Genomic DNA, 18,126 nt, shown 5'->3' on the forward strand with positions numbered 1-18,126 from the left:
TACAAAAATAACTTCTACCCATGATTTGAAGCCACAAGGATCCTTCTTCTGGCTAGATCTTGCTTCTTGCCACTACTCGAAATCAACGGTAGAATGGTATACTACCAAAAATGTCACTTTCGTCCCAAAAAACATTAATCCACCAAATTGTCCACAACTTCGACCAATTGAGGAATTTTGGGCATTAACGAAGGCACATCTTAGGAACGATGTTGTCGATTCTCGAGAATTCAGCCTATAGCTGGCAATCCGCAGTGGTCGATGAACTGAATATAGCGTGAGTCTTCCAGATGACTTTGGGAAATATTTGAATCTGATCAGTTATTATGAATCTCATGAAATGCTTTTTGCCTTTCTCTATAGAAAAGGTATTAGAATTGCTGGGAAAACCGACTTTCGAACGAAGCCTCGAAGACCCATAATGTTTTATACCAATCGACTCAGCTCGACGAGATCGAAAAATGTCGGTGTATGTATGTTTGTGCACCTTTCGAAGATTGTTTTGTCGCTCAGTCTTTCAACGAGTTTTTTACCGCGCAGTTTTGTCAAAGATAGCTCAACCGATTTTAACTTGTTTGAAGGCTTCTACTGAGCTATTGATCAAGTTCGAAGAAATGGCTGTGGCTTCTGATTCCGGAGATATAATGGTATAAGTGACGTAATCGATAAAACGTATTTTTAGGTTAGCATCGTTCTTCCCATATATAAAGGCAACGTAAATGTTAAGTTAAGGATGCCATGCACCAGCTCAAACCAACAGAGCAGCTGGTAAGGATGGTATCGCATCTGAACTCATAAACATGGGCCCAGAAAAGTTAGCCACGTGTTTGCACCGATTAATAGTCAGGAAAAGACCGAACAGCTACCGGAGGAGTGGAAGGAATGAGTAATTTGGCTCATCCACAAGAAAGGCGAGCATTTGGAACGCAAAAAGAGAACTTCCAAGCGATCACAATTCTGAATGCCGCCTACAAAGTGCTATTCCAGATCATCTGCATTCCATCGTATATCACCTAAAACGAATGAGTTCTTAGGAAGTTAACAAGCCGGCTTCGTCGATGGCCGATCGCCAACGGACCAGATCTTCACCGTGTGGTAAATCCTCCAAAAATGCCGTGAATACCGACCGCATAGAACCATGGACCGCATAGAGCCATGTCGGGGTACGATTTTCACGAGATCCTGTCAATTTGTGTGATTTGCGGATGACATGGCAGAGTGGCAGAGTTGTACACTCGACTGAAACGCGAAGCAGCAATGGTTGGATTGGTGGTGAAGGCGTCGAAAACAAAGTACATGCTAGTAGGCGGAACCGAGCACGACAGAATACGTCTAGGAAGTAATGTCACGATAGACGGGGATACCTTCGAGGTAGTGGAAGAATTTGTTTTCCTCGCATCCTTACTAACGGCTGACAACAATGTGAGTCGTGAAATACGAAGACGCATCATCAGTGGAAGTCGTGGCTACTACGGGATTCAAAAGAATCAGCGGTCAAAAAAGATTCACCTCCGCACGAAATGTATTAGGTACAAAATGCTCATAAGACCGGTGATCCTCTACGGACACGAAGTTTTCGAGCGACGCGTGCTAAGGACGATCTTCGGAGGTGTGCAGGAGAACGGCGTGTGGTAGTGAAAAATGAACTACGAGCTCGCTGCACTCTACGGCGAACCCAGCATCCAGAAAGTGGCCAAAGCCGGAAGAATACGGTGGGCAGGGCATGTTGCAAGAATGCCGGAAAACAACCCTGCTAAACTGGTATTTGCCACAAATCCGTTTGGAACAAAAAGGCGGGGAGCACAGCGGGCAAGATGGGTGAACCCGGTAGAACGTAATCTGACTAACATTGGGTGTGATCGAGGATGGAGAGCGGCAGCCACAAACCGAGTATTGTGACGTACTATTGTTGATTATGTGTTATCCTAAATGTGATGTAGAGCAAATATATGTATGTATGTAAATGTCAAGAGAAATGATGCCGAATATGTGACATAAACGCTGAAGCATGTGAATTACAAAATATTCAGTAACTTATATTGATTTAGGCTGCAATTTTCTATATACAGGGTCCGCCATCTGAATTTTTTTTTAACTAACGATTATTTCACCATTGGTAACCTTAGTGAAAATAATGCAGTTTTACTTTGAAAATCAGCTTGAAAACGCCGATTTTTGCTAAAAAATCATCTTCTCGGATGAGGCACATTTTCATCTCGGCGGGTATGTTAATAAGCAAAATTGTCGCATCTGGGGGACGGAAAACCCGCACGTTATCATGGAGAAGCCGATGTATCCTCAGAGAGTGACGGTTTGGTGCGGATTTTGATCTGGTGGCATCATTGGGTCATTTTTTTCGAAAATGAGGCAGGAGCCGCCGCCACGGTCAATGGCGAGCGCTACCGCGCCATGATTAGCGATTGGTTGTTCCCGTTACTTGAAGAGGAAGACTTGGACACCATTTGGTTCCAACAAGACGGCGCTCCGTGCCACACAGCCAACGCTACGATCGATCTTCTGCGCACAGTCTTCGAAGATCGAATTATCAGTCGAAATTCGGATGTCGTTTGGCCGCCTCCAAGCTGTGATTTGACGCCGTTAGACTATTACCTTTGGCGGGCTGTCAAAGATAAGTGTTATGTGGACAAGCCAGAGACAATTCAAGCCTTGAAGGACAACATTCGTGCAGCCATAGCTGAAATAAAGCTGCATACAATCGAAAAGCTACTAAAAAACTGGACCGACCGTATGGCGTACTGCAAGGCCAGCCGAGGCAGCCATTTGAATGAAATTATATCAGGTGTACAACTTTGCTTCCGCCGTTTTTTCCCAAAATTTAAAGCTTTATTGCGAAAAAGTGCTTACAGATGTATTATTCAAAGTATTGTCCGTCGCTAGCTATAACTTTCTTCCATCTTTCCGAAAATTTTCGGATCCCGGCGTCCTCTTTTGACGCTATTCATGAAGCAATCCATTTTTCCAACTTTTCGAAGGATTGAAAATGTTGATCTGTCAGGCCGTGTGCCATCGAACGGAATAAGTGAAAGTCCGAAGGGGCGACATCTGGGGAATACGGCAGGTGGGGCAAGACTTCCCATTTCAGCGTTTCCAGGTACTTTTTGACCACTTTTGCGACGTGAGGCCGAGCATTGTCGTGTTGGAGGATGACTTTGTCATGTCACTCTTGATATTGTGACCGCTTTTCTTTTAGCGCGTGACTAAGGCGCATCAGTTGCGTTCGGTAGCGATCTCCTGTGATGGTTTCACCCGGTTTTAAGAGCTCGTAGTAAATCACACCGAGTTGATCCCACCAAATTCAAATGATAACCTTGGCGCCGTGAATATTCGGTTTTGCCTTCGACGAAGTAGCATGCCCGGGCTTTTTTTCCATGATTTTCTGCGTTTAGGATTATCGTATCGAACCCACTTTTCATCATCGGTTACGATTCGACCCCTTACGATTTTGTCTTTCAAGCAGTTGCTCACATACAAATAGACGGCGCTCGATGTCCCTCGGTTTCAACTCGCACGGCACCTAGTTTCCTTCTTTCTGAATCATGCCTAGGGCCTTGAGAAGTTTTGAAATGGCTTGTTGACTCACTCCCAACGATTCGGCAAGCTCTTCTTGGGTTTGGCACGAATCTTCATCAAGCAATGCTTCTAGTTGTTCATCTTTGAAGGTTTTTTCTCTTCCACCACCACTTTTGTCTTCCACATCGAAATCACCATTTTTAAAACGTTGAAAATCACTCCCGATACGTTCTTTTACTCAGAGCAGCATCACCGTAAGTTTCTGAGAGCATTCGATGCGCTTCAGCTGCATTTTTTTCGAATTGTAACAGAAAAGTAAAACTTCCAGCAAATAGCGAGAATTGGGCACATAAACAGACATTTTCGACCGAGAATAATACGAAAACAAAAACAACTGTCACTGAAACGGCGATGACAATTCGTTAGGCACTGTACACACTCACTTTAAAGGCATTATCATGTATGTATTTTGACCAGCCTCAGCCGGTACAGCCACCTATCGGAAATCGGCGGAAGCAAAGTTGTACACCTGATATTCCAAAATTAACCGGAAGGATTGTACTTAAATATGAAAAAATAAATTTGAAATCGGATGAACCGTTTGTGCAATAGTTTAAAAAAAAGTTACATGGCGGACCCTGTATTGTAACCGGTTGTTATTAACACCAGTGCGGTAAAATTTCATTTTCAATCGAATAATATAAGACCGCTGACCGTCAGCATATTCCTACTAATTCATTTGACTTTTGCTGCCATTTTCAAGTGAAGCTCCCAGAATTCATCGTCAGTTGAATAATCGTACCTAGTCATTTGAAGTTTTGCTTGCTCAGTTTCGAGTGCCGAGTAGTCTACCTGCTTCAACGCCTTCGCTCTTGGTAGTAAGCAAATTCGAACGAATAGAGTTATAAATGGAGTAAAGTATTAAAAATGAAAACTAAAGGAGGAAACAATTAATTTATGTGTATTCTGTGATTGACATTTCAGTTATCTGATTAGTCTTTCATCTATTATCCAATTCGAATGTTTACATGAACCTCATTTGAAGTCCACTCTCACACTATTGAAAGAGATATTTTATTACTTCAAGAGATCAACTGACGTTAATTAAACTGAGCCTCGGTTGAAGAGAAATGAGTGATAAACTGAATGCTGCTCGTTCGGGCCGTCAGCAAACATTGTGTGTGTCAGAGAGTGAATTTTACTGCATTAGAGAGATCGTCAATGTGTTCCATATTCAGTTTCAATTGAATTGAATGAAGTTTTGCTGAACTGATTAACACATGACTGAACATTGTCATAGTTACAACGCGTGTAGCGATCAGGCGCTTGTTGTTTTGAAGAAAATAAACTGAACTGAAACTGAAGGTTAACCGAGTTCATCGAGGATTCCTATTCAAACGATACATGCAGAATTGCAGGTCAGCCTATCTTGAGTTTATTTTTGATACTATTGCATCTCATAATTCGGTATAGGTGAGTCCGAGACATCATTTATACAGGGTCCGGCACTCGAAGAGTAACAAACTTCAGACCTTCGAGCCTGGCGTCAAGGTAAATGCGACATATTATCAGGAAAGTATTCTGGAGGTTGCTTTGAAGCCGTGGGCAGACAAACATTTCGGTGGCAGACCATGGACGTTTCAGCAGGACTCGGCACCGTCTCACAAAGCTCGAGTGAACCAAGAATGGATGAAAAACAACGTTCCGAACTTCATCACGTCCACACAATGGCTCTCGAATTCACCAGATGCGAATCCAATGGATTATTCTCTTTGGGCCATTTTGGAGAGCAAAGTCCGAACTAAAAGATACACCAGTCTCGAGGCGCTGAAAAAAGTTATTGTCCGCGAGTGGGCCAAAATACACCTGCAAGTCACATTCGGGCAGCTTGCGATTCGTTTTTCGACCGTCTCAAGGCCATAGTCAAGGGAAAAGGTGGTCATATCGAGCAAAAGTGAATTGATTCTGAATTTTCTATTATTTTTACACATTTTGTACTTTGAATTAGGTAAAAGTAATTTTCCAAACTGAATTTATGGCATTTTTAATTGGTTACACTTCGAGTGCCGGACCCTGTACTACTAATCCAAGAAGACCGCTTAAAGATAACTTCAAGAATTTTATCTGAATCTTTTGAAGCGTTTTATTCCGTTCTCAACTGGATGACGTGACTACGAATAAAACTGACACGTTTTCTACATCGAACATTCTGACACACAATTAAATAATACAAATAGGTTTGAATTATATTCAGAAAAACAGAATGGAGTCTGAATGAATTTCGCAACTGTTTGTTCAATAATTTAAGTAATTCGAGATATGTCCTAGCTGACCATCAAGCGGGGTTTCTTTGGGGAATATAAGATGTCCGATGCATCTAAATACAAATACAAATACAAATAATGGTACAACGGCTCCCTATTTCATCTCAATGGTAAGGACATTGCATCAAAAACCTGATACTGCCACTAAAATCACTATAACTATTTCATATTTCTGCTTCATTTGCCTTGCTCCACATTGAGAATTGATTCACATTAAACTAATATTCATAAAATTGATAAAAACACTTATGATATGTTCACTGCTCTACTCCTAATTTCATCTCAATGGATTTTCATTCATCCTATCGTTGGCCTATTATTTAGTAATGGCAATAGCAATCAAAACAAAATGTTGCACTATTACACTCTTAGGTTCAATTCTTCTTAAAGAGGCCTAATGTCAACTGTGAGACAACACACAATATGTTTAAAACCAGTTTAGAATCATTTCGACTTATTGTGTCGTTTCCGTTTTATATTAAAAATTTTACTGTAATGGTAACCTGGAATGGCCCTTTCAAAAATATGAAAATATCAGATGAACAGCCGACGAAACACACATACACTTAATGGCGTTATGTTGACATATATGAGAACGAAACCAGTGCTACAAGAATTGCCACAATGGTTATTCCATTGGTATTTGGCATGCTCTTTCTGGTAATATTCAAAGCAAAAACAGTCTTATTGAAATATAAATATCAATAATATTTTATTATTATATTAGTTTAATTAACTAATGTCACGAATACCAAAAATTATTTGTTGATGATAATGTAAGGAAAAAAAACTATTTTTCATAACATTATGAGAAAACTTGGCAACCTTTGCGATACCAAATGAGATGAAAACAAAGCGCGATCAAGTGAATTAAGTAAAAAAAAACCTGTTTTAATCCACCTAGTGGTGTAATGATGCCTTTCTCATATCAATCATACTATCATATATAATACTGTGGTATTCTTCAAAATTATTTTTCTTCGATTCTTAAAAGAATAACCGAAATAGATTTGTTTGATCGTCTACTGATAAAAACTATCAATTGATGGTGTAATATTTTTAACACACTTTACCCTATATTTCCGGATCCGGAAGTCGGATCCGGTTGAAATTCAGGAATAACGCATGGGACTACAGAACCTTTCATTTGAACCTAAGTTTGTGAAAATCGGTTCAGCCATCTCCGAGAAAAGTTAGTGCAAAAAAACGTTACATACACACATACGCACATACACACACACACACACACACACACACACACACACACACACACACACACACACACACACACACACACACACACACACACACACATTTTGCGTACTCGACGAACTGAGTCGAATGGTATATGACACTCGGCCCTCCGGGCCTCGGTTCAAAAGTCGGTTTTCACAGTGATTGCATAACCTTTCTATATGAGAAAGGCAAAAAATTCATCTCATATTTTTGAAGACTTTTATTGTTTGTCTGGTAATTGTAGAAGTTTCAAATCGTTCAAAATAAACAAGTGGCAAGTAAACATTACTAATTATGAAGTCAACCAATATTCAATAATGGTGTAATTATGTGAAATAGTGATCATGTTTTGAGACGAATCGATTAGTAAATATTCAGAAACACGACGAACTGTAAAACTTGAGACAAATTTTTTTATTAAATTGAACAGAGAGTTTATTTTAAATGAAAAAAAAACGATCACTGAAGGATTTTAAACCATTTGTTTCAATGGAAAAGTGTGACAATAGCTTACATAAACATTTTAAAACATTTCACACTTTGGTTCAGGTACGTTGTAAGATATGATTCATGTTCAAAGTTATGAGATGAAGGAATCAGATGGAAATAGGAGCTCAGATGAAATAGGAAGCCGTTACTTTATGTGTGTATGAAATAAATGTCAACTCGCATCAAAGGTACTCTGCATAGGTCCTAATTTGATGATACCAAGTAATTTCGTGGGTCAATTTACATAAGCAAACAATCGATTTTTAGTGGTGAAAATCGAATGAATTGGTTTGAAGAGTTAGTGTCAGTGCTCATACACGCAAATGGATCGGTGCAATAATGAGACGAACAAAAAAAATCCAACTCTGTACTGCAGAATGCAAAACAAAATACATACATTACTAAAGACCTCGTTTAGGAGTTAAACTTCTCGATATGAAAGATCACTCAACAGATCTAATCTATTCAAACAAATGTTATTCAATTTCAGCTGATGTCCAATATGCTAATCAGTGCCAGCCTCTCTCATAACAACGAAACCAAACACTCACCTGTAAGCTAGATCGAATGCCTGCCCGATCGTAAGCGTAATGTCCGACGCCAGTTTGTTCGAGATAAACACAAAACACTCGTGCTGGCCATCCTGATCGGCTGAGTGAGACGAATGCGTATCGTCACTGGCGGTACTGAGAGATTGCGTTGACGCCCCGGTGCCGGTTTTTGCGATGAAGCTAAAGAATTTTTTAACGCCCTTTTCGTCGGCACAGTACGAGATTTTATGCAGCGGGAACTGATGCAAAATCGTCTGGGTTCGGGGTTCCTACGAGGTTGTGTATTGCGTATTAGAAATCGTGGTGAATTTGTATGTTTCCATAAAGTACCTGTATCGCTACACCATCAACGCTAACGGTGATCTCGACCTTCTTCGTTTTGACGTTACTGCCACCTTCCGCCTTTTTCATCTGCTGTGTGAACTGTAACCTCCGAATGGCTTCTTTCACCACTTCGATTCCTTTCGCTTGCTCGACTGGTGTGCTTCCGAGGAACTAAAAGGGAACAGACAATACATACAATCAAAATTAATCAACACAATAAGACCAAACCGCACTCACTTTGACTAGATAAGCAACATGACCGTTCACCAGTACGTCGGGAGCATGCAGCCAATTGCGACCGTTCTTTGTGTTCTTGGCATCGTTCCCGTTTTGACTGTTGGAGTTCTGCTTGTTCCAGAACATCAGCGTGGACGCCATCGTTGCGCCGTTGTGCCCGATTGCCGGTCGATTTGGTTTCCCGATCGATTCGATGGCCCTACGAACACTACGAAAATCGCGTCGATCCGGATTACCTATTTCGACTGTGGTTCTTTGACGGTGGTTTAGCAAATTCTACTATTTGTGGTAACTGGCGAACGAAAGCACGTCGATCACTGCTCTACTGCCGATTCTGCTTGATCCACTCGATGTCTGAAAGTAGAATGAGAATATGATAAGTCGAAACAATAGTTTTAGTGCTGAGTTAGGTCTCAATTGGTACAAAACAGATGCTGCATCGTTCTGACCAGAGTTGCCAGCGGGAAATTCTGATTCTCGAAATACGACAAAATTCAACGTAGACGTGCCTACTTTGTTATTAAATTGTTGCTAAAAATTAAGAAGTGATTTTTTATACATAATTCGTAAAATTACTCGAATTCAACAGGTAACCAAACGAAATGTCCAAATACTTTTCAATTAGCTATACATTCGGTTTTATAACGGTTTTGTAACAATGCTAACAAGCTTTCCAATCACTACTACACCTACTCTTGTAGAAAAACATACGTCAATTAACTTGAAATAAAGCGATTTTTAAAGCGTAGAATGTGCTTTTAAAAATTAATTACTGAGTGATTTACATCACGTAAGCTTTGGAATCGTGAAATTACCATTAGAAGTGATTACAATGCGAAATCAATACAATTTTCCCGTCAATGTGGATGCTTATTAGTAAAATGCATCAGACTATTTTTTCAACTTTTAGTCATCTAATAATTACTATTTCATTTATATAAATTAATAAATCTCTAAATTTTCACTCAGGAAAAACGTGACGTGACAAAACGTGACGTGCTTTTTACTTCATTTATCCTCAACACTGTATGTATTTCAAAATATTCAGGCAGATTCGTAGATAGGACAAACCCAATATTGTCTAGAACTATATTTACACAGAAAGAAAAGATGAAACTTACACGACATGTAAACCAATAGTACTATTAAACAGACGTCAGTTGAAACGAAATGCATTTACTTTTTCATTGAACAAGGATGTATATTTACAAATCGCTTAGTTTTGTAATCTAACTTTCCATTCAATTACCTGCTCCAAATATGTGCATGAAAATAAATGTAAATTCACAAAATATTTTTATCTGTGTATAACACAAAAACATCACACTCTCTTCAAAACAATAACGTACACGCTAAAGAAACCAAAACCCAAAGCACTACCCTGGGGTAAACTGAGTGAGCTACAGATGAAAGCAGACACAGTACCGTAAATTCTTCGGTGACGACAAAATATTACATCTTCTAGCATGTAAAAATAAATTTTGCATCTGTATCAATGTAAGCTTCAGCTAAATTAACTATGAAGTTAATGATATGACTTATCTTTACATGCTTCAATTGGATCACGACGCTCCTTTCATGTGCATCTATAGAGATGTGAATCTTTCTAAGTGTGCACACAGAAAAAAAATATGAATTTTACAGGTGACATAATTACAAACGATAGAGTGAAATCAATCTTCAGTTCAGCAACGCCATCGCACGGCATCACATTCAACATATCATGTCAATTGTATGGGTGCGCAGTGCTGCTATTTTGGCGCGCACGAATTTGACATTTCTCTCCCCTACTTCTATGTACGAGATTCGATGCGGACTCGTCTGAGGGCGCCATGCTCGCAAAAAATGATGTTGCCAATGATTTGTTCGGGAAATGTGAGAGCTGGATATTTTGTTACTATGATGTCTTTGAGTAAAGCTAATGATATGACTTATCTGTACATGCTTTGAATTGTAAATGTAAGAGAATTGCGACGCTCCTTTTATGCACACTCTTACATTTACAATTCATAGCATGTACAGATAAGTCATATCATTAACTTTACTGTTCATTTAGCTGAAGTTTACATCGATACAGACTCTAAATTTATTTTTACATGTTAGTAGATGTAACATTATGGCATCACCGAAGAAATTACGGCATTTTTGAATTTACATCAAGCGTAGATTTCATTTTTTCCAAGAGTGTACTTAACCATTCAAATGACGCAAAATTCCATTCGCACAGAATTTTACAGGCTCCGAGTGTAATTTGCACTCAGCTAACAAGTACCGCTGTATGGATTTATATGGATCAATTATTCATTAAGCGGATATGAACCTTCTGTGGTACAGTCGATTAACTGACGTGCTTCGTGATCTAATGTTTCTCGGTTCAAGTCGCACTGTTTCTTTCGATTTTTTGTTTTTCATTTCATTCGATTTCAAATACCTGCAATTTTCAAATCACACATTTTACATGTTCTTTAATATAAATCTGTGCCAAATACGATGCTTCATTTATGCGCATCATAGAAGATGTAAAATCACAAGGCTTTTTCGAACTGCGTAGGTAAATATGCATACATTATTGGACGAAGATGAAAAATGGTAGTTTCACATAGGTGCAACAATCGGCGAAGGCGCAAAAAATCATGTGAAATGTTGTTCGCAAAATCATCAAATAAGTCATTTTTTCATCGCAAAGTGAAATTTTTAAGCAGTAAATAGTTTTGTAACACAAAATAGAAGTAGTTTATGCAATAAGCTACCACAACATTTGCGTCATATTTAGTATTAGTTTTAAAATCTGCCAACTTTTTGTAATGTTCAGGTTCAGTAGTATAAAGTGAGAGACTATAAATCTTCCCTTTAAGGGGGGGTCTATGTGATGAATAATATCATCATTTTTGATTTTTTTTGCTGAATTATTGTTCAACAAAATAAGTTTAAATGTTTTGCATAATAAAAAGCATCATTCGAACAATATTTTGAAATTTTTTCGTGGAAAAATATTGGGAAATAAGTCGATGAAGTGGTATTTTTGAGGACGCTTCTTAAAATCATGATTTACGGTATCCACTGTATCTCAGCGCAGACTAATCAGAAGTGAACAAACCAAAGCAGCATAGTTAGAGTGGAAGTTTTTTTAGACCCCAACGTTTCTGTTTGATTTTTTAATTTTTTTTTAATTTTTGATAGTTGTTCAAAGTGAAAACTACGATTTTTCACGAAAAAATTCGCCGTTTTGTAGCTGTAAAACCTCCCCAAAGTAACAAACAACGAAAAGGAAAACGTTGGGGTCTGGTTTTTATATGTAGAAAGTGTGTGCAAAATTTGAAAAAAATTGGTGCAGTAGTTTTTGAATGACGATGGACACGGACTTTCAAAACCTGCTTTCGAAAAACGCGTTTAAAGGTTGTTGTCTCTAAAATCAATGAAACAATTTATTACTCAAAGGAGCCCATAGGGTCTAACATTTTCAAAAAATCATATTTTTTCTTTCATAATTTGTTATAATGAACTTTTTCAAGAATGTTCAAGTTCTCAAGTCAATCGAAGCAGAAATCTTGGGCCTGTATGCCGAGCTCTTACTTCTTCGCAGTATGAGATGAGCAAAGGTAAAGGCCCATAATTTGCTGAGTTTTGTTCCGATAGGCTTGAAAATTTAACATAATATTCTTGAAATGTTTTACTATAAGAAAATACAAAGAAAAAAATAAATGATTTTTCAAAAGTGTAAGACCCTACCCGCCCCTTAAAGTACATGATGAATAAAACAGAACCTAAACCGCTCCCCTGTGGCATACTGAATGAGCTACATAAGAGAGTAGACGTATAAATTGTCAAAAATTGTTTTTTATTGTATTTCATGGGATATAAATATAAAATAATTTGTAAATCACTTCCTGAATATTGAAGGAGCCAAATTAATGAGAAAGTCACAGAAAAGATGATTGTTTTTGGATAAAGATACGCTTATAGGCAGGACTGCGTTCTTATGCAATCCGTGCATACGCGTTTTACCATGTTCGCCACCCTGAGCTATGGTAGACACAGTTCTACAACAGCACCGAGTTGGTAAGTGTACATCGAACAATTATCTAAAACTTAGCCGCCGCACGACCGGTACCCTATATCAAAACATCTTCACTGTTCACCAGACAACAAACACTAGTCTTCTCGCTCTATACCTATTTTCCGCTCAAGCACTGGGTAGGAGAATATATTTCTAATCGCCTTCTCTACTGTGACAGTCGCTGCCTGGCTATATCGTCAGTGATAGACATTATGAAAACTGTTTGATAGTCTTCGCTTTCAATACCAGAAGCAGATTGTTACCGAAAATTAAACCGCAACTGTTTTTGGCTTTCTCATCTGCCCAAACCCCGACTTTTGAACCGAGGCCCGAAGGGCAGACTGCCATATACCATTCGACTGACATCGACGAACTGCCCAAACGATTGTTTGTGTATGACAAATATTGTCACTCAACTGTGAATCAGCACAACTTTGATTCAAATGAAAGGTTCTGGTTCCGGAATTACAGTGTGATATGCACCAAAAATGTGAAAGTAGTGTCACTCACTTTTCTCGAAGATGGCTGGACCGATTCTCACAAACTTAGATTTAAATTAAAGATCCTATGATCCCGTATGAAGTTCCAGAAATTCATTTGAATTTTTCATTTGTCGCTAACTTTTCTCGGAGATGGAAGGTCTTAAGGTGACATCAGAATATCTCAGTTTTCTTTCGGATCAAAATCCTGGGTCCGGAGGTAGGGTGCTTGGTATAAAAATGTCAATTTCAAGAATACTCTGTAAATAAGCTACCTCTTTATATTGGCTAGTGATTTTCTCTAGTTTGCAGACCATGAGAGTCTGTAACCAGTCACGTACCCAGAGGGGGGACCCGAGGGGCCCTGACCCCTTCCGAAATCAAAAACATATAATTATTTAGAATGTCTCAGACATGTGTTACAGAAATAACAAGACAATAAACGTAATGGAATGTAATATAATATCAGTTCCAGCGGAAAAGTTTAAAGTGTATATTAAAAACAGCCGTAAAAGGCACACCGAGAATTAGGTACATAAGTAATCTTCAGTAACATTATGTTTCAATCTTTGGGCCCCTCCCGAAATGAAATCCTGGGTACGGGCCTGTCTGTAACCAAATAAACAATTGAAAGTCACGTAAATGATTTGCTGAATTTTATTCCAGTCGGACAATCAGTTTATTATTTTCCAAAATTCAAATCGCCATAGAGAATCTTAAGAACCGATTGTGACTATGCCGATATCCGGCTTTCGGTTCCGGAAGTACCGACTTATTATTGTCGGATAAGATAAAAAGGAGCCCACTTCACTTTCTCACATATGATTGATTAGATTTTCACTAACTTAAATTTAAATGTAGTATTTTAATGTAGTACTATTATGCAACAGAAATCTTCACAACTATTTTCTAACCCTTTTTAAATTGTGGTATTTCGGGGAATTTCTGCTGTAATATATAGGAGCAAATGATAATGAGAAAGGCATCATTGCACCACTAGGTGAATGAAAACAGGTTTTTAATATTAAGACAATTGTACGATTCTGCGAAATGACCCTTTTCGGCTAAATGACTCCGACCCGACTCTTAGGGTAAAATTAAAATAGGTGCATTCGCTTCGAGTTTTCGTGTTGTTATAACAGCTGTATCGGCCAATTGTCAAACTATTTTTTCTTAGAAACGAAGCAAAGATATTGTATTCGATTTCCTCAAAATTCATTGACTAAATGTCGAGTAATCCGCAAAATAACATGGCAGCTAATGAGATACAATAGCCCTATTTTTTCACCATTGTAAAATTGCTCATCATCTACGTCTCGGATATGGGACAATTTACTGGCTGTCGAATACTTTCCTGTAGAGCTGGTATGACTTATTTCTTGCATATGTCTTCTACAATCGAGGTAGTAGTAAAACTCAGCAGAAACAGATTGAGTAAATAAGATTAGTGGAAGAACGAACACGAAATCTTGTCTAATAGTATTCATTAAAAACTGGACTCGAAGTTTCCATTTTATAATCAATGGAATTGCTCCGTCTTCGTTGACGTCATCATTGATAGAAGGAGATGAAACAAAATTTAGATGGCTCTACCCGTCGAATGATAGAAGGAAAAGACAGCCAATGACTTTCTATTATTGTAAATGATACTTGCGATACAAATACACAATGAAGGCAAGAATAACACAAAATCTCGCAGTCTATGACAATGATCGGGAATTGTTTGCAGGTTTCAGTATAGCGACTGGAGGATAGTTTTTCGTTGCAATTCACATTCGATATTTCATTCATTAGCGACATTCAAAGCTTGAAGAAATTCTAAAAGTTTAGTGTTCAAGTGCGTTTCAGTGTGAATAGTGGCTATATAGCGCGAATATAGAGGCTGTCAATAGAAAGTCAAAACATAGGTTTACAAATAAAATCATAGTTTTTCAATTCGCCAGATTAGAGACATTCATTTTCTAGTCATTTAAATTGTCGAATTGGAAGAATCGAAACGAAATAGATGATTTTTACTTACACCACATTTTCCTGTTATATTTGAATAATTAGTCAACAATTAAAAGTTAACAAAGAATTCGTGCTAATAATTGTAAACGTTCAATTGGGTATCAAGAGTTCATTTTTCCATATAAACATACAAAAATTATACATTACATTACTATGATTCGAGAACGTACAATCGTAAAATGTGCAATTCGAACTGTTGTCGAATATGTTGGTTGACATGTCGTTCTGGATCTGGAAGGTGTTTTCTATAAATAATCAACAATAAATTGTAGTTATTATACTCACTGGATAGATCGTAGATTCTCACGTCTTCCTTCTGGACTAATTCCGGAAATTTTCTCCGAAATATAACTGCGTAGTGCCAGAAAATAACTGCGTAGTGCCAAGTGGAAATATAAAACGTAAATGACAGTTGTCAGGCCGAATTTCCGTTAAAGCTGACATATATTTCGAAATATCGGCAAACGCAATTGCTTGTGATAATTGTTAGTGACCGTAAATCTCGGCAGAAAAATGCACTTTGCCGAAAAATCAGAAAACATAATATTAATTACTGAGCAATCAGCAAAATTGTGTGTTACCGATCTGTCTCGAAATTTTACTTTACCGATCTCGAGATTTGGTTTTAAGTGTGAGTGAGAGGAAATAACCTTCAACTCGTCCAGTCAAAAAAATTTGTATACTAATTTTGATTCTCAGTTCAAAATGATAATTTTAAGTTGTTTGCAACGTACGAACAGAAAAACAGGTTGAGAAGTTAAACGAATGAAAACTCACAGAAAAGATAAAAAAAGATTGATAAACCGTAAGATAATTTCACCAAAAGCATAGCAACACTGCGTCCAAGCAATAAACTGAGGCGTCCTGAGGAGTCATTTCCGCTTACTGATAGCGAGTGGCAAATGACGCTGGTTGTTTATCGAATTTGTTGTGTACTGCTTTGCTACGTATTTAGATGCCTACTGAATATCATACCGCAGTGTTGTGTTACAGAAAAAAGGGAACAAAACGGCGCCATCAGATCGGTGACTTGGTCAAAATCTGGTAAATACTGCATGCTCTGTACATCTTGTTTATCAACAGAGCTTATTATCAATTTAAATATAGTAGGCGCGCAGTGAGTTTAAATACGCCTCACTGGGCGTCTAGTCGATATTGTCAGTGTGAGATCTGGCCTCGAATTCGTAGCGATGAGAAAATTCCACTTAGTTAAAAAATCACACTATTACTTTTTGAAGTCTTTTTCTAGTTCGCTTTTGTGCTTATAATTAGGCATTATATCTTTGTCTTGAAATAAATCTAAACTAAATTGTTGACTTTGATGATGACACTTCTGTGGTGTCTATTGGTGCTAGACTAGATTCATGTTTTAAAAACTCAAACCCGTTGATTGATTTGTTTGCTTAATCTAAGCAAACCTTAATTACGAATTTAGCAGCAAACAACATTTCCTTATAATCACTATAATCGATTTCCTGACTTCATCTTTCTTCTCTCAAAAACTATCTCAACTATCTATGGACGGCAGCAACAAGCGTGGGTAGAGTCAGTACCCAACAACTAGCTGAAGCAAGAGCAGTGAAAACACATGAGTGAACATTGAACCGAGAAAACATTCGAATCCACTGACTGCGATAAAAGATAACAACCCAGTTCACACACGTGTTAGGCCAGTGGAGTAAGATCGGGTTATTAAAGTGTCTCCCATGAAAATAAAACACTTGAATAAAATCAATACAATACATAAAAGAATGTAATGTAATAATTTATTCTCAGGAATAAAGAGGTGGGTTGGAAATTCGTATTAACCACAATCATAAACCATAAACCGTATGTCTTTTAAAGCGTTTTACATATTCTGGCCGAAGAGCATTTTCCAAAAATTTACAAAAAGAGTGACTTTCCTTGTTAGATAATTATCCAGAATTGTCTAATTGATCAAAAGTATATTTTTTTAGGATTGTTGTCAACATCACGTTCATTACGTAAACATGGTTTGAATAGCAAATAAATTGAAAACACTAAATAAAATAACGCATCGGCTTGTATTGTGAATCCTCAACCGAACGATACTTCAAAAAACATCTGCTGTGAACGCTTTGCTTGACATAGCTGAATGAGAGACCTATATTAGAGAGAAACTGGATGCGTGAGAGTATATGCTACTGAGCAGACCAATTCCCCTTGCCAAGTAAATTGTCTGTGATCTCAGTCTCAGTTAACACATGAACTAAGCAATCCATGACAATGTAATGAAATGAAGGGTTCGCTCTCGTTAGTATTGTACAAGAAAGAAGACCTTGCTTCATGACATGCTACGTTTACGGTTTATTTTTAAAGTGTAGGTTTACAAAAATCATTTTTAACATAATGTTCGCATTCAAAGACCAAATTTGATTACATTACATACTTTAAACATTTTATAGCAGAAATTTTGCATTTGAATTCATTTTCAAAATGATCAATTTGTTTCTTGGCAGTCTACACTGTGTATATATCCTAGAAACACTAAAAGCAATGTTCTTTAAATTAATATTCATCGGAACTAAAAGTTATGAATCTAGTTTCCACATAGGCATCTACAATATGAGAACCATTCATCAAATGCTAACCTCATGAAGCATAGGTCTCAGCAAGCGGGCATATTCATGAACTAATGAACGAACGAAGCAGCTCTCCTTGCTTGGGTTGCGCTATGAGTTCTACCTGACATACGAATGTGTGTGAATAGCACAGATTATAAAACCCTTTTGTTCATATTCGTTGCTTCAATTTGCAAGCCCTGTCAATAGGTCGTGTGACTGACACACAGATGGCGCTATCGCGTTTATGAGCAACCAACTTTCAAAAGACTGTTCGTGAAATTTCATGACATTTCCCGCTTGTGA

The 18,126-nt window shown here is 37.9% G+C and overlaps 1 protein-coding gene across 7 annotated transcripts in view; it reads right to left on the reverse strand.

Annotated features, from left to right (window-relative positions):
* Window positions 1-18,126, reverse strand: part of LOC131439196 (PTB domain-containing adapter protein ced-6) — a 153,942-nt gene that overhangs the window by 19,890 nt on the left and 115,926 nt on the right. For all 7 annotated transcript variants that reach the window (XM_058609936.1, XM_058609930.1, XM_058609935.1 and 4 more), the window contains 3 exons: window positions 8,693-9,046; window positions 8,462-8,626; window positions 8,132-8,400 (listed from right to left, as the gene is read on the reverse strand). In XM_058609936.1, coding sequence (XP_058465919.1) covers window positions 8,132-8,400; window positions 8,462-8,626; window positions 8,693-8,833 — 575 coding nt within the window. In that variant the 5' untranslated portion in view covers window positions 8,834-9,046. The remainder of the gene's footprint in view (window positions 1-8,131; window positions 8,401-8,461; window positions 8,627-8,692; window positions 9,047-18,126) is intronic.

This window comes from Malaya genurostris, chromosome 3 (assembly GCF_030247185.1).
Source record: "Malaya genurostris strain Urasoe2022 chromosome 3, Malgen_1.1, whole genome shotgun sequence".
Classification (NCBI taxonomy): Eukaryota; Metazoa; Arthropoda; class Insecta; order Diptera; family Culicidae; genus Malaya; species Malaya genurostris.